At 47.9% G+C, this 27,088-nt stretch overlaps 1 protein-coding gene across 2 annotated transcripts in view; it reads left to right on the plus strand.

The window, feature by feature from the left end:
* SEMA3F (semaphorin 3F) overlaps nucleotides 1-27,088 on the plus strand; it is a 329,656-nt gene that overhangs the window by 199,954 nt on the left and 102,614 nt on the right. For both annotated transcript variants that reach the window (XM_078661253.1, XM_078661252.1), the window contains exons 3-5: nucleotides 10,057-10,217; nucleotides 12,359-12,421; nucleotides 26,221-26,340. In XM_078661253.1, the coding sequence (XP_078517379.1) occupies nucleotides 10,057-10,217; nucleotides 12,359-12,421; nucleotides 26,221-26,340 (344 nt within the window). The remainder of the gene's footprint in view (nucleotides 1-10,056; nucleotides 10,218-12,358; nucleotides 12,422-26,220; nucleotides 26,341-27,088) is intronic.

Genomic DNA, 27,088 nt, shown 5'->3' on the forward strand with positions numbered 1-27,088 from the left:
CCTGTCCCGCCTCCCACCCCTCCCGAATTTCCCCATCCTCCATGCTGTCCTCCTCATAGTCCAGCTGGGACATCTCGTCCACCTGGTCCATACCCGTGACATCCTCCAAATCCTGCCCTCGGCCGCCCTCCACTGGCTCCAGCCGGCTTAGTCCTGCCAATTCCCTACAGGTACGTAGTAGTTCCCCCAAATCCACACTCTCCCTCCTCCTCTCCTCATGATATTTCTCAGGGTCCTGATCAGTACTGACGGACCTCCTCCCCGTCCCCCGGCGGCGTCTCGACCCTTCGGGGTGGGGCTGGCGGGGACCTACCGCCCGCCTCCTGTAGGACGCCATCGTATGGTCCCTCGTGGGACCGCGACCGCCTGTCTAAGGCAGAGACGGCCCATCCTCTCGGTGGAGTTGAGCCGCATGCTGTTCTCCCGAGCACCTCGCCACACGTTCCTGTCAGGGAAAATAAGTGGAGTCCAGCATGCCGGGGTTAAAACGTTTCCCCACCCCGCCCCATCCCCCCGCACCCCTCCCCACCCCCGCTGAATGACCCCCCCAATGCAAAGGGGTATCCCGCCATGTCCCCACATCCCATCCCGTGCCCCTCAAACCCACCCCCCAAACCCCCAGCCGCCCTCCTCCTCCTCCCCATCACTCCACACCAGGGACTCCAACTCCCGTCGCACGGAAACACCCTCCCCCAAAAGCCCCGTACCCCCTCTCTACCCCGGACGCTCCCCCCGATTTCCCCCATCCCCCCCTACTGGCCCCCGACCACCCCAGCCCCCCCCCCCGGGCCTACACATCGCAGTGATCCGCCACCCAAAACCACCCCCGCGGACAAATCCCCCCCCCCGCGCTACCTGCCTTGCTCGCTCCTTGCCGGCCCCACCCTCGGGGTCTGCGGCCTACTTGTCCCCCCCCCAAAGTTCCCAGCCCCACCCAGTGAGTACCCAGCACCCTCTCCGGCCCCTCCCACCCCCCTCCGCCTCCTCGTCCCCTGAGCTTTCAATCAGGAGGGGAGACGCCCCCGTCACTCTCCTGTGTGAGGGCATCCCCCCACCTGCTCTCGCCTCTGTGTTCCCTCTCGCCCCTCCAGCCCCGCCCCCGAGCCCCACCCACCTTCCGCAACGAATCCCCTGCTGGGTGCTCCACACGCGGAGCCCCTCCGCAAACTTCAATTTGGGCCTCGGGCCGCCGCAGACCCGGGCTGCCACTCCTGCTACGCAGCCGAGCCTCACCCTGTCTCCCACCCCCCCGGCTGTGCCCCCCACCCTCTACTCCCAGCCGCTGGCGCACACACGCCGGCTCCACAGTGAGCACCACCGCGGCATCACTCGCCGCGATCTTGGGCTGCAGGATATCCATGCAGCCCGCATCTTTGAGGAGGCGGAGGGCCTCCACCACTGGGGATCTTCCAAACGTGCCATCACGAGGAAGCAGGCAAAATGATACCAGGTACTCCCGCACAACCGCAACCACCACACCACGCCAAAAACCCACAGCAAGAAGCCAAAGGAAAATCAGGCGATATTCCAAGAAAGCGAGAGGCCCACAGCAATAAAAGCGGTAAGCCAAAAGCAATAAATCCCCCAGTACCACCCACAACCGGCTGCCAGGTCACTAACACCAAATTGGTGGGTAGTTCCCTAAAATGGCCGGCTATATATGACCCCAGCCCAAAGACAGCCCAAAGATAGCCCACCCAGCCCAAAAGTAGCCCACAAAGCCCAACCAGCCCAACTGAGGTGCTGGCTCCCCCCCCCCCCCCCCGCCCAAAACCGCCCTCGGGAGGAGCAGGCCTCCCGCTTGTCAGCCTCCCCTCCCAAAGCCCTATTTTGTCTTGAAGAGCCTGCACACATTAACTGCTCTTAAAAGTGCCAGAAATTTGCTTATGTTACAAAACAAAATTGATAAACCAGCTTCCAATCACCTAATCAGATATAGAAACAGAGGAGAAAATATTCAGAGTTCAATGTAAAGCCCGATTTGTCAATTCACAATGTTCCATAGTAAGACAACGTGGCAGCTACACTGATTCCAATATAATGTGACAATTAGGGGGCTTTGTGTGTTCTCTCTCTCTCTCTCTCTCTCTTTCTCTTTCTCTTTCTCTCTCTTTCTCGCTCTCTCTTTCTCTCTTGCTTTCTCTTTCTCTTTCTCTCTCTCTCTCTCTCTCTCTCTCTCTCTCTTCCCCTCTCTCTTTCCTCTCTCTCTCTCTCTCTCTCCCTTCCCCCCTCTTTTTTTTTTTTTCAATTTCTGAAATTATCAGATTGTTTTCATCAGGGTGCACACAGAGTCCCTAAACACATAATTTACAATAAAAAATGAGCTTTCATGTACGAATTGTGTACAAAACATGATACAACTGTTATCAGTAACAAGATGTGTATTGCTCCACAACAAAAACATTTATGTAGTGCACCCTGTTGCCTGTGATGCAAGAGACAGAGGCTGGTTTGTCCACATTCCGATGAGACAGGTGTTGGAATAAATGACCTTTTGTCGTCTTCCATTGTTTGTTGCTTTAAGGAATGTGAAGAGTTCCTGGGTTTATGATTGACCAGGCTATGTAGAATACGACGTTTCCATTCATACACTTGGCCGACTTCCAAGGACAGCACAGATCCGTAATCCAACGGTGACCATCTAACCTTGCATTGTTCTCGCGACAAACTTCTGGGAAATACTTTGTTGTCGGGCGCTCACTCTGGTGTGAGATCGATGGGAAGCCATTACTCTAGTGTCGAGACTGATGCAAAGTTGCCCCCAATAATCTGTACTGGATAAGCTCACTGACGGCTAACGATCGATGACAAATATTGTCACTGGTATCAACCTATCGCCAGTGCTTTGACTGAAGTAAAGCTTGCACAAGTGCCAGCTGTGTGATGGAAAACTCTCACCTGTAGCTTCTTGATCGTAAGGCAAGCTTGTCAGTGGTTTAATTTGTTGGAAATTGCAATGTTGCCTTCTGGTTAGTCGGGAGCTCCTGGCAGTTCTCTCCTGGTTGTGATGCTTTTTGATTGGTAGTTCTTTCCCTGTAGGAGTACACTCTAGCCTGTGTTTCTTGATTGGGGCAAAGCGATCACTATTGATTCTTGACTGGTGGAATGCCCTAGCAAGTGATTATCTGCTGGTGGGAAGCTGTGGCTCATGCAAGACCTTTCCAAATTTAAGATATGTTAATAACTTCAATGTCAATAAAACCTGGCCCACTGGTACCCCGGGCATTGCCTACATTAGCCCATGTGTCAGGGCTAATAGGTGTGAACAGACAGTAAGAAGTACCTTAACTGCCCTGTTTAATGACTTTCTGTTTCACATGTTGTTCTCCCTTTTCCCCACCAGTAATGAATTTGAGGCTGGTGAGAGGCTATGGGTCAGACAAAGAGTCAGAAACTTTTTGTATCAAATGGAATTGAATGGTTTATGAGGTCACTTCCTCTAAGTCTGGAATTTCAGCAAATTAACATCCATGGTTTACTAGTACGTCATGGCTGGTCAGAAGTGTTATCTGATTGGTTGGAGCTCTCACCATTGAATTTTGGCAATGTGAATCTTAAGGGCATCATGATTATTCAAAAGCTCATCTTCCCATTCCTTGATTGATTGTAAATTAACGCCAATGTTTCCTGATTTGCAGAAAGGTCTTGCTAGCCATGTAGAAGTGGCTATATTTCTATATATGTATATATAACCAGCTCCCAGTTGCGTCACGACTGGTGCACACCATTGGCCTTTCATTTGACTGCAGGGAAGTGCTTGCTAATATTTCCTGGCGCAAAGGAATATGTCTTTCCAGGTCAGTTCACCAACTAACCTGCAATGTGGGTGACTTACACCCATTCGTCGTCTTTTCCAGCAGGAGATTATTGCGTCATCAGTTCGCCTGCCCTCCTGTTCCAAGCAAAAAGAGCCTCTGCCCTAACACATATGCCCATCGTTACAGCTTAATTTGTTGTGAGAGGCGCCTCCCTTCCCAATGCCTTGTGTAACATGCCTCTTCTGCCTTTCAAGCCGCTTGAGCAAGCCGCACAGCTGCAGCTGGCTTGTCAAACATAAGCATGTTTAATTAAGCTATCTGGTAGAGCTGCCAACACATGGGAATTCTGAAGTCACCCCAGCTCAGAAAAAATGCAGGGCTCAGTGCCAGAGCTTCATCCACTCACACCTTAACCCAGACTGACACTTGGCTCTCCATACTGGGCTGGCAAGTGTAACCCAATTATTCCTCCATTCACTACAACGATTAACTGAATTAAGACCAGTTGAATGGCCTGGCTCTGACATTTCTGTTCCACCCAGCACTGAATAAAATAAGTGTGGTTCGTCAAGCAAATAAATTGCTGTGTGGCCTTACTCCCCCCTCCACCGAGTACAGGTATTTTGTGATAAATAGTTGGGTACAGGTGCTTTCAGTCGGGTATGGTGCGGTGTCTGTCGGATTTCACAAGAAATTTTTACACACACAGACAAAAACACACACCTTCTCTCCCTCTCTGTTTGAAAATGATTAAAAAATGTTGGGTTATTTCACAAAATAATGTGCTTTGTCTCGCTTTGTGCCCCTACCAATCGGCATTCCTCTCCCTTTCCACTGCCCTTTAAGCCACTCTCATGCGCCTTGATTGTATAATGCATTTTAACATTATGTGCCAGCGTGATAGTTGGGAAATCTGAAGCTCCCCCCTCCTCCCCGCCCCAATCTTACTGGCCATGCTACGCCCCTGCAACAAGTCCAAAATCCCTGAATCCTTCTCTGGCCTACATACACAGATGTACATGCAGCCTTTCATGCTACAGACAAGTGGCATGCTACTCTTCTAGTTCTGTGAAACTCTTTTTTGCACCAGTATATATTGTGAGTACAGAGCTGCTTATGTCCAGTAGAGGTGCTGGCCCGTTCTCTCTTCTCATTTATCACTTTCAGCTGTTAAGTTGGAAGATCTTTGGTTAGTCCTGTGCCAGTCTGGTTAGCCCATTCTATGGCACAGCAGAGACTATGTGGTATAGAAAATAGATAGGAGTCCAAAACTGCACGGGTTTTGTCCATTGGGCATCTTTAAACACAGCAAAGCGATAAAGTGGCACCTTACCGTCTTTGAAATATGAGCTCGATGAATCAAACTGGCACAGTTGATTTGAAAGACTTACTTAGAATTAGCTCAGTTTTTTACTCTTAACTATAATTACAAAACTGCACAGTTGCAAACGCAAGTCTGCAGTCGACTGTATTTTCTGCTCTGATGCTGTTGGCCGTAGCCGCCAGAATCTCCTGTCTGACTCAGTGTTGCATAGATTAACTATGGGAAGGCCATGGCCTACAAATTCCTCCCAATAAGTTTATCAACAAAAATGAATCTCTTCGGATTCTGATCTCTGAACTTGTAATAGTTTGAGGACTTGTTTGCTGGTTGGTAAATTTGCTGCCTTTTTAGGTTGTCCCTCGAAGCCTTCAGGGATTCGCTTTTGGCAAGGAACAGGGGAAAGCAGTTAGCTAAATATTTTAGCATATTTTGCTGTCGTGCCATTACAAATAATTGAATGGTTAGGGCAGAGAAAAATTATGTTTTATGGTCGAAAAAGTAGTGCGAATTAGTGATTTGGTCATTTCTGGTAGCCAAGAAGTTATGAATCCAACCCTACCGATGTAGGTCATTTATAAAGAATTTCCTGTGTGACCAAGGTAAAGTGTTACTGCAAATCTAGCTGTGGTTTTAAACACCATATGTTAAATGTCTCTGTGCATGAAGTAAAGATTTCAATACAACTGATATGAAGGCAACAGATTCACTGCTTCATGTGGGCCAATTCCATTTTCCCTTGTCACCACAGCATGCACAAGGAAGAGGGACTGTGAATCCTAATTGGTTACAGGGTGGGCAAAAGATGGGTATCCTGTCACGTAGCAGGGCCGCATTGAGCAAAGGCCGGTAGCCCTTGTGGTGTGCAATGTTAGCATTTGGAAAGGAAGGGTGATAAAGATTGTTATACCTGACCTTAAGAGATGGGGGTAATGGGGATCCATCGAATAGGTAGGAGTGGAGAAGGCAGCGACACAGCAAGTCCTAATGAGGAAGTGGGTAGGCAAATCGTAAAAGAAAGCAAAGGTGCCAAGAGGGAGGTACAGGACAGCATGAGCGGGGATGAGGCAGGAATATTTTTGTTCAGCCTCATGCCTTCGGTTTTGCGGCTGAGCTGGGTAGGATCCTGGAGCCATGATTTGCATATATCAGAAGTGACAGTATTGAATGTGACTCTGCAAGATCCGATAAATTCTTTTACACTCAAAATAATTAGTGATTGGGTGGCAGGGCTTTACTTTTCGGCTAGAGGAGAGTCACACCATCAACCAGTTGCTACAGTGCTGCCTAGAGCAAGGACAGAGGACTGATTTCACTCTAACCAAGCTTTTGTTTCTTAAAGGGCATAGGTGTCCAGATGGGCTACGTGTAATAAGCAACTTCTTTTTGCAATGCAGGAATATCAATTATATGACAGTTACCGTAGTTGCTTGAGCATTTCAACGTTGCCTATTCATGGTTGACTAGGTGCTGTTGGCTTGAAAGTGATGGACATCTTGTTTTACTTTTACTTTTACTCATTTATAGAGCACAGGCGAATCATCCCCAGGGGGATCTCTCGGCGCTTCGAGAAATAGGTACTCCTAGGCCATACTCATCTAAAACAGCCAGGTCTTAAGTAGTTTCTTAAAACTAGTTAGCTCCACACAGGCCCTAATGGTCTGTGGCAGACTATTCCAGTGACTGCCAGCCAGATGGAAAAAGGCTCTCCCCTCCCCCCCCCCCATCTTAACCCTATGTATTCTTTGGATGCACAGGAGATTGCAGTTGCTTGATCTTAGTTGTCGAACCAGTTGGTACAAAATAAGTTTATCTGTGAGATAGGCGGGACCTTTTCCCTGTAGTGCTCTAAAGACCATACAGAGCCTCTTAAAGATAGCTCTCTTCCTAACCGGGAGCCAGTGAAGCTGGCTCAAAAGGGGGCAGAAGGAGCCCGGGCCGGTTTGTTGAGGGCAAGGCGGGCTGCCGTGTTCTGCACCACCTATAGTCTGGATAGTAGATCTTCCCTTATTCCCACGAGCAATGAATTGCCGTAATCAAGTCGACTCACCAGGAGTGACTGAATCAGGGTCTTCCTGGCTGAGAGAGGAATCCAGGGGAAGTTCTTCCTGAGCATCTTCATTGTGCCGAAGCAGGTGCCTAATAACTGTCTTTTGTGTTATATTTAGAAGTGGGCATCATAATCTGTGAAGCTGCTACTGCCATCAGTTAGCATTTAAAGCAGAAGGGATATGTACAGTCACATCTCTGCTCTTAAACCACTTTAATCAATCTTGTTGGTTCTAAAGAATGGCCCATTTCGTAGGTGGAGAACAAGGAGGAGGTAAGGTAAGAGGATAAGTTTCTCCGTTCACCTCGTTAAGGAATGGTTCACGTTTTTCCATTAGCAAGGCCTGACCTTTTAGAAACCTGTCACTCCTGTTTTTAGTAACTTTGATGCTGCAAGAACCAGGAGACCACAGGTCCAGAAGTCATTAGCTCCACAGATCTGGTGTCAAGCACCTTCGGGTTAATTAATGAGAAGATATCGAATGCTTTGGAAGAGGGTGGTGTGTATGGGAGAGAAGCAGTGGGTGGGATGTCCCTGGGATTGGGGAGGACATTCCGCTGGTGTAGCAGGTGCAGGATCGGATCATGTTCTGGAGATCTTGGCATCCTGTAGGTTCCTGCTGTGCTGAGCTGAGAGGAATCGCTCCGTCTTCCTACCACGTTGGGCTGTTCTGCACTGAACCTGTGATGCTGAAAGATAGGAAGTCAGTGAGGGCTTGGAAATGAATGGGACTGGCTTCAAGAGACGGAGACCTCTTCCTGCCTCGATCCCATATTACACCCGGAAGATTTAGCCACCATACCGGAGGAAGGCCCCGACGGTGTCTTCCTTCACTACATATTGAAAGTGAAGTACTGCCCCTTGTAATGGTTGGTGGGTGAAGAATCACTCACCTTTGCTAGCCCTTTTATTCTGCACCCGAAAATCACTCCAAACAAAATTTACCAGCATGCGGGTTTGGAGCTTGAGCTCTGGTATAATTTTTCTGAAACCAAGGTGAGCAGGGTCTTTCTCTTCCCTCTTAGGAGAGGAGCCGGCAGGTCAGACAGATGTTAATTAGTACATGGGTGCTCATTCGTGTTAGTTCATGTTGCAATGCTGTTCAACTATGTTCAGGTAGAAGACCTTTTTATCTAGCCTCTGAGTGAGGTGTGGCATGTATTGGTGTTCAAGAGGAGCTAAAAATAGTCCACCCAATAACCACACAAACTTCCAAGCCTTCAATGAAGAACCCGTATTGACAGTCCTACATGCAGTGCGTTGGTATATTGAAACCCGGAGTGGACAGAGATCACTGTTCGTAAATGGTGGTGCTATTTCTAATGAGAGTTGACTGAATAGTTAAAACCCAGAACCAGGAGTCTGAATGAGGGAGAGTAGGTGTGAGTAGAGTAGAACTCACTTAAAAGTTCAATAGCCCCAAATGGGACCTTTGCTTTTCTTTGACGTTTCAGAGAGGTTCAACTATAAATTAAAAATACAATAAATAAATAAACATACTCCAAATACATATCAACCATGTTGTTAGTTGGGATTTGCTGTGTAATAAATGACATGATACAGGATGAACACACCATGTACTAAATGATATAAGATGATCAGACCACTGCTTTACATCAAAGTTAACCTGAGGGGAGAACCGTTCCACTGCTACAGTTCTAAAAACGTTGCACTGCAACCCTGTTATAACATTGTCAGACCCACTGGAGAAGAATCGTGGCTTATATAAAAGTATATTTCAACCAGCCTGGGGACTCAAACAATCTTTAATGCTGCGATACAACTCACAACTGTGGGGAAAGAATTAACTGGAGCTGCCTAACCGGTTTTATGTGCCTAATCTGAAAGCTTCTATCCGCTTCTACTTTGAAGAAATTATTTTGGTTCAACCAGTGTCATGTTAACACCGTCTGCGCTAAGCGTTTTACCGCTGTGCGCTGAAGATTCGCAATTACCGCGTTACATGACGAGCTCAGCTCGTCATGAGCGTACGACAGGCGTACCTCATGACGAGCTGAGCTCGTCATGAGCGTGGAAGGGGTTAAGGATTTGTGGGGACCTGTGCAAGACATATTGTGGAGCCACTTGTTCGAAACAGCTTTGAATTTATTAAGATTTATAAATATTTTCACCTAATTGAATCCCTTGTAAGAGCAAACTATATTGAAGTATAGTTTAAAAGAAATTGTATTGTCATGTTGCTTTAGTATTCTGTTCGGATATCCTCCTTGTTCGACCCAGGACCCATAGAAAGAACTAGTTGCCCACCTTTTGAACACGTTTAGTTCTTCCTAGTTTTAACTCACTGATTCTTACCTTGCTCCTGGGCTGTCATGATGAATTGACTACTACTTTCTTAATGTTGTTAATGTTTCAGTCTACATGTAGTCCACACCATGTGTGCTAACAAACATACTCTATACGTATCTGGCGTCACCCCATCATGCATGAAAGCCCTTTCTTTAGCTCATCACAAAAGGCGATGGTAGACAGGGCAGTGTTTGGCTTTACATGGTAAAATATCCTGATTGTATTTGTATTTTGGTTTATGAAGTGTTATCTTGATTAGTTTGGGGTATACTGCATGCAAGAGCAAGGCTGGTGTCATTTTCGAACTCACTGTTCAAATTTCAAGTAAAAGATCCAGCCCTGAAACGATGCCCAAGATACTTGATCTGCTACCACTTAGGCCAATTGGGCTTTGCATCAGTGGTAAGAATACTTATCTTTGTTGTGCCACCGAATAGCAGGGGCTCTTATGCAAGTGGCATAGGCTTGCTTGAAAAGCATTGATGGGTTACTTTCTATAACTTGCCTGCTGTAGAAAATCCTCTTGGCGTTTCATGCATGTTTTAACTTCAGTATACATGAAAAGAAAGTATCCCTTCCTTTATTATTGATCCCTCCGTACCACTATCTGGTTTCAGAATTGAAGTCAACGGGGACTGCACACTTCTTCAGCTTCCTGCTCAACACAACAGATTACCGCATCTTGCTCAAGGACGAAGATCACGACCGTATGTACGTGGGAAGCAAGGACTACATTCTATCCCTGGATCTGCATGACATCAACAGGGAGCCTCTGATTGTAAGCGGCATTTCAAAATTTCCTTTTCTTCGATGCACCCCAAAGATACTACACCACCAAAGATCTGCTTGATTTCTAGCCTTCATCTCTTGTTTGAATTGGAACCCATGGGGGGATTCAGTTAATTTAATGTATGTTTTTTACAAGCCTTTAGGTCTGAACTAATGGCCTAATTTAGAGTTTAGTGGATCAGGACATCCACCAGAAGAAGGCAGATATTGCACTTAACATCTGTAAACTGAGACTGACAAAATTGGCCGGAGCACCCGACGACTTTTGGTTGACGTCCCACATCCGTTAAACTCTAAATAAGGCCTAGAGTGTTGTTCCCTCTCCCTCTAAGATTGGTGGGTTGCAGTGCACCATGTCTGTCTTTATTATTTTTTTTATCCACAACTGAGCAAATTAATATGCATTTGATTCTCACAAACACCAATTCACTTGTACCCACATGCCAATTTATCCACAACATCCCTGTCTATTACATTTCCAATGTCTCCAGATTGGTGAGGGAAGTAAAGAGTGCGCAATACATAAGGTTCTGCTTTTTTAGGATATCATGATATTGAAAAGTCTGCACTTTAGAACTTAAATGTGCTGCTTAATTTAGTCAGGTGTGGATTTGCGTTTTTGAGGGGGCTTCAAATGAAGGCAGTATATGTTCTTCTTACAACATTTCTGCTGATAAAGACTAGTTGCCAACATTTCGACTATGCCTTCCTACTATCTTTCCCCCATTGTCCTGTATTTCACTATCCATTTTAATCTCCTCTCTCCTTGTTTACCGATGTAATCTCCTTTTTAGCACCAGTATTTTATTAAGCCATCTTCCTACTATGTAAGCCCTAAAGCATCTATATCCAAAGCATGTGCCCTTTCATTGTCACTAGCTCTAGCATTCTATGCGCTACATGTACCACCTTTGTGCCTCTGGTAACACCAACTCTGTTTGAAGTCTTCAAGATAGCTTCCATGGTAAAGCTGCTAGTCACCATCCTATCATAACTTGAGGCATACAGTATTCCTAATGACTTTACGTTTGCACCTCCATTATCCAGCCTTCTCCTATGATGGCCCATCTAACCCATTCAGTGTTTAACGACAAATGGTGCTACATCGAACTTTCATTTATCTTGCCCACTTTGAACTGTAAATCCCCTCACCGTGTACTGATTGTTCTGAATTCACAGCAGCTTCTATATGCATGATCACATCACAGCTTCCCCCACTTTTAGTCTCTACACCCAGGGCCTGCTACAAACTGACTGACTGCATGTCTCTGTCAATCAGAGTTTCACCTGCATCTTCACCATTATCCATCTACAAACTCATACACCCGTTTTATGTTATTGGTTGGGCTTACTCCATCTTGGCTATAGCTAGAACATCCACCAACTACCTCCCAGCATAATATGACCATTTCCAGCCATGCCAACATTGCTCCTTTCCATATAGATGCAACACCCAACATGTCAGAGGCAAACTGTTGCTTTCCAAGGCTCGTGTTCTCTGCGATACTGTTGCAAGAAGCCTAAATCAACCTCCATCACTGCATCATTTGAAGTTCATCCAACCAACATAACTTCCCTGTCGAACAACAGTGGTGGAGTCAAGATGAGTATTTGAACTCTAACTATCCCAAGAAAGAGGTCGAAGAGGCACGGCAGAGAAACAGTAGAGGGCAGGAGTGGAGACCCATTACTCTGTGGTGTTGGGTATGCTTGATAATTGACTAAGTTGTCTGGAACGATCTTTTGGGGTATTTTCCCACTATGTATATCATCTCTTGAGTGTTTACCATCTGATGCTTTTGCTCTGGTTTGCCTTTACTCAAGTTGGGTGCGCCTAAGCCTTAAGAGGGACTCAAAGGGCTTGGTGACTGCCTTAGTGCTGTTGGTAATCTGCGTGTTTGTGCTGTGCAGTATGGAGGAGGGTAGATTAATTCCGTTATGACACGAGAAGAGTGTTAACTCTCCATGTCAGTGGAGGTACAGAGGGCTAAAATATGGAGTGGAAAATGTTTGAACTCTGCTGTTTAATTGGAGTTCAGGTTTGCTATATTGTGTTATATATGTGCCAGTGTGGCTTTGAGGTGCCCTCAGGACATGTTCACACAGCTTATGTCTGTTTTTTTCCCATAGATCCACTGGCCAGCTTCAGAGCAACGGATAGAAGAATGTGTTTTATCGGGAAAGAACATAAATGTAAGTATTAAATAAAATAAAGCGGACGTTATGGGTAAATGTCTAGAGCATGCTAGAGGTTGTCTGGGAATGTCTGTTGCCCCGTAGAAAGTATTGAATCACCTACAGAGCACAGACACTCCATATAACAGAAGAGCTTCTTTTGCAGAAGGTGTTGAGCAGTGCTAAAAGGTTGTTTGCCTGGAAAGATTTACAGTCACAAAAGCCTTAGATCAGAGGTCTTCAAACTTTTGAAGGTTGAGCCCCCCCAGCTGAATTTTTTTAAATGTGGGGCCCCCCCACCACCTGACAGAAATTACTGGAATCTGGTACACTACATAATCGACCGCCACCCACATATCCCGGGCCATATCCGGCAAATAATGTTCAAAACAATGAGTGTTTCCTCCTCCATGAACACCCTCACTACCACCCACCAACATTGCACCTCATCTCTCTATAGCACCTTTCTGGCAAACATATAATTTTTTTTATAGTGCTACTCATAGTTTCATCATACTTAGGGGCATATGTACAAGCCCATATAGACACAACACCGTCACTTTTTACGACGTTGTTGTGGCGATAGGGGCATTGCCGTATTTACAAGTCAGAGTTAAGCCACTTAACTTGGCTTAACGCTGCCTTGTAAATAAGGCCCCCTTTCATGCTATGCTTAGCGTGAAACGGTGGGCCGTGGGTGTTGCCGTGGGCGTTCCACTGCAACAGGCACTCATTTTGATGTTGCCCCCTATTTACAAATGCAGCGTAAAAGTGAGGCAGCGTTAAAATTAAGAACAGGGAAAACCTGGTCTAAAGCTGGCGAAACTAGGAGAAATGCATTATTTCTCCTCGTTTTTGCTTCATCCATGTTGGCTGCCTTGTGCAGCACACATGGAAAAAGCAAAATGCCTTGTATTTGTAATGTTTTAAAAAAAAATCAATTTTGTGATTTCTGTGTGTGCTGCATTAAGCAGCACACATGGAAGTGGTACAAATGACATTTAAAGATTGTTTATGTACAGGAAGGTCTCCCTCCTGTACATAAAAAATATTTTCCCTGTACCCAGATGCCCTTTCAGTATGGTGCAATGGTGTCTGCGTTGGCACTGCTAAGTGTAGCGCCAGCGCAGGGGAAACGCGAGGCTGAAGCATATTGTTGTAAATATGGTGCAGCCTTCTTTTTCTGAAGTGGCGGAGAGAGGCCTTAACCCATGACTGCTAACGCCTCACTCCGCAACTTCCTTGAACATATGCCCCTCAGTTCTTTGATCTGCATGGTACACCTTCTTTGTAGCAGGCACATTAACCCTCTGTGCTGTGAGGGTGGCAGGAGTGCTCATGTGAGTGCACAGTGAGGTATGCGACAGCGCAAGTGCATTGTGAGATCAGAGTGATCACTGAGTCCAGGGTGAATGGTGTGAGTGCATGGGGGTCAGTGAGAGGGAATTGTGATCGCTGTGAGTGCAGGGTGAGCATGAAAGTGAAGGGCGAGAATGAGGAGCAAGTTGTCTGAATGCAGGGTGCATTCCCACACACTTGCAGTAACTCAGCATGCTATTGAAGGCAGCACAGGGTTTCAGATATGTTAAACTAGGCCCTGCGCAACTTTTAGAGTCATTAGTGAATGTATTTAGGAATATTTGAGGCATACGGTGCGTGCACTCTATATGGTCTACACCTCAGACATGCCCTGCCTATCCGCCCTCCCTGGGGCCCAGGAGCTAAGTTATTGGATTCGCCGCCTGCCGTGAATTATTTCCGAGCAGCTGGCCTTCTCAAGGCCACTGGGAGAGGGGGACTGCACTGCTGCATCATGCAGCCAGGACATCGCAGAGAGAGGGCCGGTTGTCAATGGAGGAGAGTCACGCTGTTATCAACTTGGGGGCAAAAGAAAGAACAAAGTTTGTAAATCAGGACAGCTGAATTGGTGAGGTGGAGCCGCGCTTGCAAAGGTCGGTGCGTTAACTGCTGTGCGCTTTTCGGCTGTTATGAAGTAGGTGTTCGCTTTCCTGTAAGAGAGCATGTTTCACAATGTAATATTTGTTCCCTATGTACGATGTTGCTGTTCGTGGGCATGTGTTTAAAAAAGCACAGTGTTGTACAAATTACGATGAGATAAGTGGTAGAACTAAATATACGTTTGAATGCATATATAATATATTGCATACTTTGGTTGTACACACTGCTCACAGATAAACAGACGCAATACCATGCTGTTGAAATTGAAAGGCACTCTGGGCCATCACGACAATGCACAGTGTATCTGTCAGCCTGCGCCCCAGCCCGGACCACCAGTAATTATTGCTATGGCCTGGCAACGCTAGAACTCCGCATGAACACGTGCCATAAGTCCGGGAGAGGCTGAGCAGACGGTGTTTAGGGTAGGAACACCTCTCACATTAGCCGAGCAGTGCCAGTTAAGAATTGAGAGCTCTTGGGGGCTCCTCACCATGGTCGTGATTTGGGACAGACTGACTTTGCTACTGTACAGCAGCTGAGTGTATGCAGTGGGCTGAGCCAGTGAGTGTGACAGAGACAGACTCACAGGGACACTTCTCAACGACATCGGCAGCTGCATTTGTTTTTATTTTGCCCCACCTCGATGCAGCAATGTAGTGTTGTGACTTTATTAGAGACAATGTATTATTAAATTAAGGCTATACCAGTAACAGTTTACAAAAGCACTAGGTTAGTGCCCTTCCATTTTTGGTGATTTGCAGCAGTTAAGACTTTCTTAGTTTCTTGTTGCTAAAATGGGTGTAATCTCTGATATTTAGCCCCGTGTGTGGCAGCCTGATGTGACAGCTTCCCAGTGCGCACACAGCCGCACCGAGTATTTCACAGGTCATTAAAAGACCTTTTTTCGCGTTAATGAGGCTTTGATGGCTTTCACCCCTTCTTAGGGCCCCTGTAGCTCCACTCTGCCGTTTGCTCGAATAAGTAGAGGACAAAGCTGAGATTTTAGCGTGGAGTTCGCGCCCCCCCTGAGACGGTGTCTCGCCCCCCCAGGGGGGCGCGCCCCACAGATTGAAGAACTCTGCCTTAGATGCACAGCGATGAAGTCACACGGTCACAAAGGCATAGATAACACAAAAGTGAACCATATGTCTTTAAGAGTTATAGGAACACAATTCTTACATGATCTCAAGTAATTAGCTTCCAATAGCATGGGGCTTGCAGATGAAAGATTTGAGGAAGCACCTTGCCCAATGGGGCTTGATAGAAAGCGAGACTAGTGCAGGGCCGAGCCCCCCTCATTACACGATCCAAGTTGAGATCCATTAATAATGGGGCAATGAGCATATGTTGTAGTGGGAGATCCGCAGTAGCTGAATAGAAAGGTGACCAGGGACATAAGCCAGAGAACCTGAGGTCTAGGTATATTAAAAGAAGCCGGTCCAGTGCTTAATTTGTTCAATAGGAAGTGGCAGGCCCAAAGTTTTGCTCTGAGGTCCACAGCCGGCACTGCCTAATTGGAGGGGGGGGGGGTGCCACACACCACGTCTGTGTAGTCTTGATTCCGCCTCATGCCTGTTTCATCCACCAGCAGAAACTCTGTCCTGTTATCTCACTATTGCAGGTTCTTTTACATCCCTACTTTCTCCATTTGTCATTATTTTTCTGTCTTTCACTCCTGCCATCTCGCCTCTTATTTATTTTTCTGTCTCTTGCTCTGGATCTGAGTCTTGTGAGTAGAAATCAGTACAGGTGCCCAAACATAGGTGCCAGTTGACACCACATGCAACCACCAGCTCAAATTAAGCACTTATTTGGGCTATGACAGAGACAGGGTATACATAACAAAAATAAGAGAGCATAATTTCAAAGATGACAGTCTGAGAAAGACTAAAATGGATGCAGAATGCATTGCTAGGAAGCAAACATATCAGACAGAGTGATGAAGGCAAGAATAGTGGTAACAGATAGGTTGAGTGAGCTTTCTGTCTTAAGCAGCTGGGCCACTTTGCAATGGACCAGAGAAACCCTTGGTAAATGTCACATTGCAGAGATTCAGCAGAGCAGAAAGAAACACATTTTACACTTTGTGCACTATGCACACCTGCCATGGAAGTTGCAGAACCTGTATTGATCTAAGATAGAACAGCGCATCCCTTTGTTCTTGCACATGTTTGGCTCGGCTCCTAATTGGATTGTGGGACCATGCAGCCTGCGAAATACCTTTCGAAATATGAAAATGAGTGGAATATCATGCCTCTTTCCCAGTCTGGTACAAAACAAAGACACAAAGAACATCATTCGAGGAGGAACTCTGGTGTTGGTTTTCAGGTGTTTTGGAAGCAATTTGTAACATATGGCATCTCAGCAGTAGGATAGTCTGAGACTGGCCATGTTGTGATGATAACTGCTTCACCCAGGGATGTGGCACGACTATGCAGATGCCAGCCATGAAAGACTAGGAGGTCAGCATTGTCTACAGAACAACTGTGTGCATGCAAGCCCCTTGTCTCCTCAGGGCAAAGGAAGTTAAGTCAAAGAAAGTGGAGGAAGTAATCTTAAGAAACACAGTCCCGAGAACCAGCCCCCACCTTGGATTCCTTCCCATAATACCACAGGCATGTGTCTGAACTCTTACAGGCCAGCGCAACTTGTTGGTTGGGCATCTTTGAACGTGCAGGGCCATTAGAGCAGAATACCGTTCCCATGAGACCTGCATATGTAACTATCCATTTCCTTCTCATTACCAAAAACATATTTATTCCAGGTACAGCAGTGTAAAGGATTAATCTTGGCAACTTAAGCCACCAAAGCATTATTCTCAACAGTTTGACTCTGTAGCAGTAAATGTAAGCCAACAATAATTGCCACCTTCTCATCAGCTCTTAAGATAGCCTGAACCTGCTTCCCCTTTCTTGTCTCTTGTTCACGTCCATCGCTTTTCGCGTTTCCTTCTCTCCTCCAGTCACAATCAGTCCATCCCAGTCTTCACTCACTCCTGGACCCCTCCTCCTCCTCTCTCAGTTCCTTTGCAGCATCCTTCTTCAGTGTTCCACGACCAACTTCTACTCAAGGTTGGAAACATGGCTTTCTGTGTATATTTGCCTGTACATAGATAAACATACTGGTTTTTATTAAACTGATGTATAGATGTAATGTACTTGTAACCTAACATTAAACTATTTACGCACCGCAATTGTCTATATCATGCCTGTTACTTATCTTAGTAAAGTAGTTTGATACCTCTGGGCCACACTTTTGCTATATAAAAAATTGCCTAAATAAATAGATATTTATATACTGTTGTTGAAAACCTCGTCTTAAGTATGGTTTTCAACTCCTATATATTGTGGGGCAGTCTAAGTAAACAACACACAAATAATGGTCCTAAACCGCATGTAATACATACCTCAAAGCCATTGGAAGTGTGTAAGCTGAAAGGACACCAGAGACTGAAGCAGAACATCATCATACGAGTACATTTAAAGGGGTTCATGTTTTGCAGCACACCCTGAATTGCCAGGGTGTGTGCTGCGAAAATGGTCAAAAAATGCACCTCGACTATAGTGGTGTCCCCTACACCCATTCCCCCTCCACTCTCAACAATTCCATGTCTCTGATATCTTAAATTCATCTCTGAAAATGCTATATTTTCGCTTGTCAAGCACATCTTACAGTGCCAGTAAGTTTTATGGTTGGCATTTTCCCGCCAAGACTGTTGCATTGTTAAGTGTTGTTTGTTACAACCTGAATATACTATTGGCGGATATCCCTTTGGGGTAACTGTCCCCTCTAACCCGAATAAATAAGTGTAGCCCTATTAATGTTGTTTCCAAACTGAGATTGAGACCTTGGCGTTCAGCCATGTGTTGATTTTATCAAAAATTAAAGCATACAGGCAAATTGGTGAGCGGGAACTCCACAGTTCTCCAGAACTTTCAGTAATACACATTATGCAGACAGAAGGGAGCTCCCTGCTGCACAGATTGCAGCCTGTCGGCCTATAGGAAGAGGGGTGTGTGAGGGAGCCGGCCCTGAGTAGCGCCCCGTTGCTTTGCCAGACCTCCTTGAGGTGCGAACTCGAAGGCGCAGCCGACGGGAAATGAGAGGTCAGAGTTCGCCAAGCTGCTTCCTGTCTGAAACCCACACCAGCGTACCAGCTGAAGCTCTGTTGGTTTTCGCTGCTCTTCAATCTGGACTTGACCTTGAGCACCGTCCTTTTTCTCAGCTGTTGCATTCGAGCTGTGCGAGGGTTTCTTTGAAATTTGCCACACACCCACGGCCCTGTGCGTTTGTTTTTCCGCACCAGTTTCAAAGGGAACTTTCGTCCCCGCGGCCAAGACAGAAGCTCCTTGTAAATCCCCGCCGAACCGCTGGCCGGGTCTGCCGCGGAAGCGCAGGCTTTAAAGGAGGAAACCGAACTCGGGCGCTGCTGCTTGGAAACAATACAGCGCGGGCTGGCTGGCTGCCTTGCTCCCACCTCCGCCTGATCAAATATTTATTCAGCTAATTAATTAATTGAGACTGTAGCGCTGGCAAGAGGCGCTGCACTAGCGGTGCCGGTGTTTAAACAATGAAAGCCCACCCGGAAGTGCATATGCTGCCCCTACACCTCATTGGTGACGCACAGGAAACCCAGAAAATATTCGTAGAGGCCATACTTTCAGGGGGGGGGTGTAAATTGCCCGCCTGTCAGTGCGGAAGTGTGAAACGCTTTGTATGCCCAAGAGGCTGCTAGGCATTGACAGCTGGGGATCTTCAAGTGAGGGGAACAAAGTCCATTATTTGATCCAAAAGATAGAGCATTTGCAGAGCCTGGTCGCCTCGCATGCAGCAGGTGCAGTCCCAGTACTTCCTTCTGTCTCCCACATGCACCCTCTCACTGTCTCCCACTTACACATCCACAGTTGCATGTTTCACCACTGCAAGGGTGGTAGAAGTGCTCTTGGGTATCTCTCTGATAGTGGCCCTTGAGACGTCTCTAAGCATGGAGACGGAGAACCATGACACTACAGGCACTGGGAAATTCCCTCCCATGCATATCGGCTGCAACCCAAGTAGCATCACCGCAGGTTTCTTCATGGAAAGACGGCGGATGCCACATAGACAGTAGCATGATGCTTCTCCAAGGCACCAGATGGGTGCAGCACAGGAAGAAGATGCAGAATATTACGTGGAAGTATATATCATTAACTGTAGTGGTGGTTGTAATGATGGCAACGGTCTAGTTGCCGTACGCACGCACGCATCCCCACATCCACAGGCCAGGCGTGGCCTGCGGGGATGAATAAAAGGAGGACGTGCGCTCGCATACGTCACTTCCGACTAACACCCATGTGTCGGACTGAGTAACTGCGCTGAGCGCTACCTGCCCCCGCGCTACAGCGTTTGGCCGTCCTGCGGCCCAAGGTGCTCATTACCCCAGCGCACAACATTGGCGACGAGCGGAGGGCGCCAAACTCTCGCCCGTGCACTGGTGGCTGGATCGGAGCTGCCTGCTCCCCACGCGGTGCCTACCGCACTACGTGTCTGCCGAGACACTGGCCCATCCTGAGCCTGCCTGCTCACCCCTGCCTCCTGCACGTGTGGGCCCTGGAGGATCCGGTGGCCGCCGGGAAGACGCGGCGCTGTGGTGCGCTGCACCGGGCCAAAGACGCGACTGCTTGCTTTCTCCCACGCATCTCGCGTGAGCCGCGGATCTGCGGAACGCCCTGCCTATGCTCACGCATTACGCGTGTGATGCGAGAAAAGCCCTGCCAATGCTCACGCATTTCGCGTGAGACGTGGAAGACGGCCGGGGGTGTATTTCTCTGCGCCCTGGAGGGAATGTATGCAGCTAGACAGCTCTGAAATGGACCCCTACCAGAGCCCCAACGCCCCACGCTGATGGATGCCGGTAGGGCGCTCGATGGAGCTGAGGTGAGCCGCGCAGTTGCCACGTGGTGTCGCGAAGACCGGCACAACTGGGAGGGACTATCAGCAAGAGCGCGCAACCCCCAATAACTCTGTGAGCAAGGGAGGAGAGAAAGAAAGTCGTCCCGACGAACCGCCACCATGGCGGACGAAGACGCGCCAGCCGCCACTATTAACATTCCATTTCAACATGCTGCCACTGGGGTGTTGCCACCCTTCAGTGAAACAGAAGACCCGTCCACAGCCTCACCAAGGTGGAAGATATGGCTCGAACGACTAGAAAACTACTTTGTGGTCACAAGGGAGACAGACAAAGCAGTGAAGAGGTCTCTCTTACTACATTACACAGGGGATGAAATATTCAGACTATTTAAACACCTGCCCAACACGGGGGCGGCGGATAACTACGACGCGGCAGTTGCTGCACTCAACGGCCACTTTGACCCACAGCTGAATTTAGACTTTGAAGTTTTCAAATTGGGTCAGGCCCGCCAGAGGGAAGGTGAGACGATGGACCAATTCTATGCCCGGGTCAGGGAGCTAGCCAGTACCTGTACTGACGAGGACCAACCAAAAGCCATAAGGAGACAGATTATTCAAGGATGCCGAGACAAGGCATTGAGAGGATCAATTCTACGTAAACCAGGGATCTCATTGGAAGACATACTAATCCTGGCCAGATCTCATGATCTCTCAAATGTCAGGGCCACCGCCATGGAACAAGCACTACACAAACCTCAACTCAAGGCAGAAACCGTCAAGACTGAGCGGGCAGATGCGGTACGGTCCCAACCACGTGGACCACCACAGAAAGAATATCGGAGAGACCCGCCCCGAGCACGGTGTGGATATTGTGGACATGAGCCCCACGCGGCAAAAGACTGCCCAGCCCAGGGCAAAACCTGCGCAAATTGCGGAATTCCAAACCATTTCGCAACAGTGTGCCGCAGAAGGAACACGTCAAAGACCTTCAAGAAGTCACTGACACCCACCAAAGCTATTCGACAACTATCGCTGGCTGAACCACCGCCATCGAAGGGAGAGAGATACTTACCCACGGTGAATGACGACTCGGAGTCGGAGGATGAAGAGGCCTACATTGTCTCGTTCGCACGAGAGCTCAAGCAACGACGGCGGCCGCAGCCGACATGCATCGTGCAGATGGCGGGAAAGGAAGTCAAGGCCATAATTGACACTGGCGCCACGGTGAACGTAATGGGTCTACAGCAGTTCAAGAAGCTGCGCCCGCGCCCCCAGATACTACCATCCAAAATGAGGCCATTCGCCTACGGAGCAGACACACCATTACCCCTCAAAGGAAAGATCACAATACCTATCCAGGCCGACGAGTCAGAGGTGATGGCGACAATCCACATCATCAACTGGGAGGCTGACACTCTGCTAAGCAGCCACACGGCTGAAGATCTAAAACTAATAGCATTTGCCAATCGCATCAGAGCACACCAAGTAGATGAACTATTGGGACGATTCCCCGAACTATTCCGAGGCCTGGGCTGCATAAAATGTGAACCTATCCAGCTTCACATCAACAGATCGGTTGCTCCCACTGCACTGCGTCACCGTCGGATACACTTTCACCTACGCCCACTGGTGGAGAAAGAACTGGAAAAACTGGAAAACCTGGGCGTCATAGAAAAGGTCACGGGGCCCACCCCGTGGGTATCGCCAATGGTCATTGTGGAGAAACCTAAGCAACCAGGCGAGATCCGCCTGTGCATCGACATGCGGCTACCGAATGCCGCGATCCGGAGAGAGAGACATTTGACCCCCACGATGGACGACATTGTTGCTGACTTGAACGGGTCGAAGTGGTTTTCGAAAATAGATCTAAACGCCAGATACCACCAACTACCATTAGCGGAGGAAAGTCGGTTCATCACCACTTTTAGCACCCATCTTGGTCTCCGACGCTACAAGCGATTAAACTTCGGCATCTCCTCAGCGACGGAGGTGTTCCAGAACACCATTAGGGAACTCCTGTCCGGACTGCCGGGGGTAATAAATGTCAGCGATGACATTTTGATACACTCCGCCACCGCGTCAGAACACCTCAAATACCTCCGGGATTTCCTAAAGAGACTGAGTACCTTCGGAGCGATACTCCACAAAGATAAGTGTCAGTTCTTTCAGCCATCCATCGAGTTCTTTGGATACATTTTTAACCAGGAGGGTATTCAGGTAGACCCGAGGAAGTCCAAGGCCATCAAGGATGCCCTAGTGCCAAAATCTCCGACGGAAATAAGAAGCTTCCTCGGAATGGCCACCTTCTGTGGCCGATTCATACCGGGCCTAGCCACTCGGAGCGAACCGCTACGAGCATGACCAAGACGGATGCCACATGGCAGTGGGGCCCGAAGGAGGATGAAGTTTTCCAGGGAATCAAAGATGCCCTCCTGGAAAAGGCCACTCTCTCATACTTTGACCCCACGAAACGTACGGAGGTGATCGTCGATGCTAGCCCGGTGGGCCTCGGCGCGGTTTTGACCCAGGAACATGAACCCGGCCAGTGGACGGCGTTAGCTTTTGCAAGCAAAGCCCTGACTCCAACTGAAACCAGGTATGCCCAGATCGAGAGGGAGGCCTCGCTATTAAATGGGCCTGTGGCCATTTCCATCTGTATCTACGAGGACAGTCTTTTGTCATGGTCACCGACCACCAACCCTTGGTGTCCCTCTTCAAGGGAACTGCTCCACACCCGCCACCTCGCATTGAACGATGGGTAATTCAATTACAACCATACGAAATGGAAGTGATATACCGCCCAGGGGCCAAGAACCCTGCCAACTACCTTTCGCGCCACCCCTCCCGACCAGAACCAGAGTCAGTGGATGACGACTGTGATGAATATGCCCCGTGGGTGGCACTCACGTCATGCCCTCAAAGCATGACAATAGAAGACATAAAAGAAACAGCCGCTGCTGATAACATCTACATGAGGTCGCTGCAGGCAGTTCGAGAAGGCTCGTGGACCGACTATCTACGCCCACCCAATTCTTGGTCCGCGGAAGATAAGGAATCCCTCACGAAGATGTGGCGAGTCAGGCATGAGCTAAGTGCGACTGAAGAAGGAGTGTTATTGAGAGGGTCACGTCTGGTCATTCCCCAGAGCCTGAGGCACCGGGCAGTACAACTCGCCCACGGGGGCCACCAAGGCACCACTAAGATGAAGGCGAGCATGAGGGAAAAGGTGTGGTTCCCGGAGCTGGAGAGCATGGTGGAGGAATATGTGAGGAGCTGCATGGCCTGCCAATTAACAAGTGACCCTGAGAGACCCGCACCGGTGATCACCGAGGAAGCCTGCACGTCTCCCTGGACCAAGGTCAGCGTGGATTTTGGGAGCTTCCCGGGGGAAGGACATACACTAGTGGCCATCGACGCCTACTCGAAATACCCATTAGTGGAGAGGGTAGTTTCCACGGCATTCGCACACGTAGGGCCAGCATTGGAAAAGATATTCTCCATGTTTGGGTATCCCTCAGAGATCAGGAGTGACAACGGACCACCCTTCCAAGGGGCTGAGTTTGCCACGTTCCTTCGGCAAAGGGGGATCCAGCACCGTCGCATCACACCTCAATGGCCCCAGGCAAATGGGGACGTGGAGAGGTTTATGCGGACTCTCAACAAAGTGTTCCGAATAGCAATGGTGGAACAGGCCGACCCCGAGCAGAGACTGCATGAATTCCTGAGGGAATACAGAGGCACCCCACACTGCACCACCCAAAGCAGCCCATGGACCCTCATGTTCCAAGGATCCCGGAGAGACCTTCTCCCCAATGCCTCTGGCTGGACACCACCTCCGGCTGTCGCCGAAGAAACTCAGAAACGGAGACGACTAGGAAACCAACGGGCCAGCCGATGTAGGAGGGCCACCCCCAGGAGCCTAAGCCCGGGGACCAGAGTAATCATAAGGAACAGACGCCCTGGGGGGAAGTTCCAAACTCGATATGAGCAGGGCACCTGGACAGTAACGGCGAGAAAGGGCACCATGGTCACCGCCCAAAAAGGGGAAGAGGAAATGTCAAGGAATGCCTTGTGGTTCAAGGCCATACCACCGGGATCCGGACAGTGCCCGGAGGCAGCAGAGAGGGACAACGAGCTACACGGAGAGACGACTTCTGAAGAAGAGGGCACTGCACCTCTGGAGGGCCATGCGGAGGAACCGGAGTCCGCACCGGTGTCTCAAACACCACCGGCCATGATCAGAGACACTTATCAAGGTACTGACGGTGGTAGGGCCAACGCCCGGCGGTACAACCTGAGACCCAACCCACCACCGAGTCAGAAGCTAAAAGACTATGCCTGCCTGCTGAGACCCTGAAGCTGTCATCAAGGGACACGCAAGTACCTAGGCATTTTGTTTGAACTGTTTTGCAATACAGGACTGTCTTCATTCATTGTTGAAAAAATATATAGTTGGATAGGGATGTAATGATGGCAACGGTCTAGTTGCCGCACGCACGCATCCCCACATCCGCAGGCCAGGCGTGGCCTGCGGGGATGAATAAAACGAGGACGTGCGCTCGCACATGTCGCTTCCGACTAACACCCATGTGTCGGACTGAGTAACTGCGCTGAGCGCTACCTGCCCCCTCGCTACAGCGTTTATCCGTCCTGCGGCCCAAGGTGCTCATTACCCCAGCGCACAACAGTGGTGTGAGTTTTGCTCAAATTAGAATAGGTGCAGCATAGGCCACAGCATGAAATCTACCTTCCCTGACACAACTAGTATAACCCTAACACCAGTAGTATCACATACTCTTTTCTTAGTCACCGCCTCCTCAGGGAAAATAACTTCTAGCGACTGAAGAGGATTTCAGTGTTTGTCAGTTGAATGAGGTCCTTCGTTCAGGCCATGCCCAATACCCCAGGTTACTGGAATTATGTGGCACGGGAGCACTAAATTATGCATCAAGGTTCATTAAATTATGCTGTATGATGTGGTGTTTTTTTTTATAGTATTATTTCATTATTTTGTAATTTTCCCTCATGGTAATACTGTGTGGGCAAAGATTTAATCTCATTAGTACCAGTTTAAAAACCAAAAATAGAAATAAAAAACTGAAAGATTACCAGTTAACCTTTGCAAAGGGCCTTCCACAGTGTGTGAACATGTCACCACATTTTTAGTAACTTTTCACGCGTTTGATCTAGAAAAAAATTTAGTTTTTGTAAAAATCTGCATACTATGCAGCAGACGATGAATTATGCGGCTATTGCGCAAAACCACAACAATGCAAAAAAAGCAGTGGCGGCCGAATTTCATGATTTCAGAGGCCCTGTCTATACAAAAACTGTATTCAACATTGACTGCAATGCAGTACGGACTGGTTATGGTAAAGAAGGTCCGCCTTCCGCAAATAACCTTCCTCAGGGTGCCATTAACTCAACACTGCTGCCTGACGCCAGAACTGAGATGGATAAATGTTGTCAGAAATGCTGCATCTCATTAGGCTGCCGCTATAAGAAACAACATCGGCAGAAGATGAACATTACCTTCGTAAGTTTCAGGACTCTGGGGGTTGTATGTAAGCAGATTTTTACATTGTATTGCACGTTTACTCTGTTATGTCCGTTACACCATTTGTTCATGTATCTACAAAAGTAAAACAAACAAATAAAAAAAATGTGTTATATACATTTTTTCAGAAAATTGCTTACATATATCCAGGAATTAATATATCAGTACTGCATATGGACTGTCTGACGTTGGAATCACTTGTGAGATTGAAAGCGTAGCAGTCATTCATCGTGTAAATGAAGTAAATAAAATGTCATTGACCATTTGAGTTCTATTGGATACCATATGGTTGTGCAGTATATTGGCCAATTATTTGCATGATGTAGGGTAGCCATATGAAGTGGACTGTAATGTGTCCTATAATTTCTTTCATCTTTTCCCATCTCTTGGAACACCTTTTGTCTTACAGGGTGAATGTGGGAATTTCATTCGCCTGGTACAACCCTGGAACAGGACACACCTGTATGTGTGTGGCACTGGAGCCTACAACCCAGTCTGCACCTACGTGAACCGAGGACGCAAAGCACAGGTACAAACCAAAAATGTCATGTACATTTTACTGTCGCCTTGAAGTATGGTCAAAGGGTCTATTTCCCAATTAAGGAACGTTTAAAGCTGAGGTTAGTTGATACACCACGGATGGTTTAGAGCACCTGATGTCTTATGCTTAGCATCCTTACTCAACACAAGTATTTCACTGACTGCCACAGGCTTTTTCATGTCCTCCTCAGCTAACATCAGCGGTAGTCACAGGCAGGCAAAAACCTGCTCCTCTTACCCTATCATCCCAATCAATTCCACTCTGGGTTGAAATTCGACATCTCAAACCTTTGATTCAATTCCACGGTCTTTCTCTAGAGGTGAAAGCCTGCCCCTACTCGATTTTTCCAGATACTGCACCCATAAATTCACAAAGTCCTGGCAGTCCTACTGCCCTAATCCTACGTTCATGCTTGTCCAGAAAAAATGTAGGGATCTTCTTACCATTCCCTGTCACCATCAGTGCCAGTTACCAGCTGGCCAAAGCCTGTCACTCCTGCCCTTAAATTCTAGTGTAATGCTTTTTTTTTCTTTTTGCAAAAGTCACATTATTAACCTCTTCCATTGCCCAAATGTGCAATTGGACTGCTAAGCCATCACCAGGTGCCCCTGTATGGTCCTTAGGCCAGTCACTCAGAGGTGATAGCGTGTTCGTCTTCCTGTCCTTGCATGGTTCTAGTGCTAGTCACTGAAAGATGAAGGCCAAATCTTTCAGTCCCGCTGGTTGCATCTGAGAG

Source organism: Lissotriton helveticus, chromosome 9 (assembly GCF_964261635.1).
Source record: "Lissotriton helveticus chromosome 9, aLisHel1.1, whole genome shotgun sequence".
In the NCBI taxonomy this organism is placed as follows: Eukaryota; Metazoa; Chordata; class Amphibia; order Caudata; family Salamandridae; genus Lissotriton; species Lissotriton helveticus.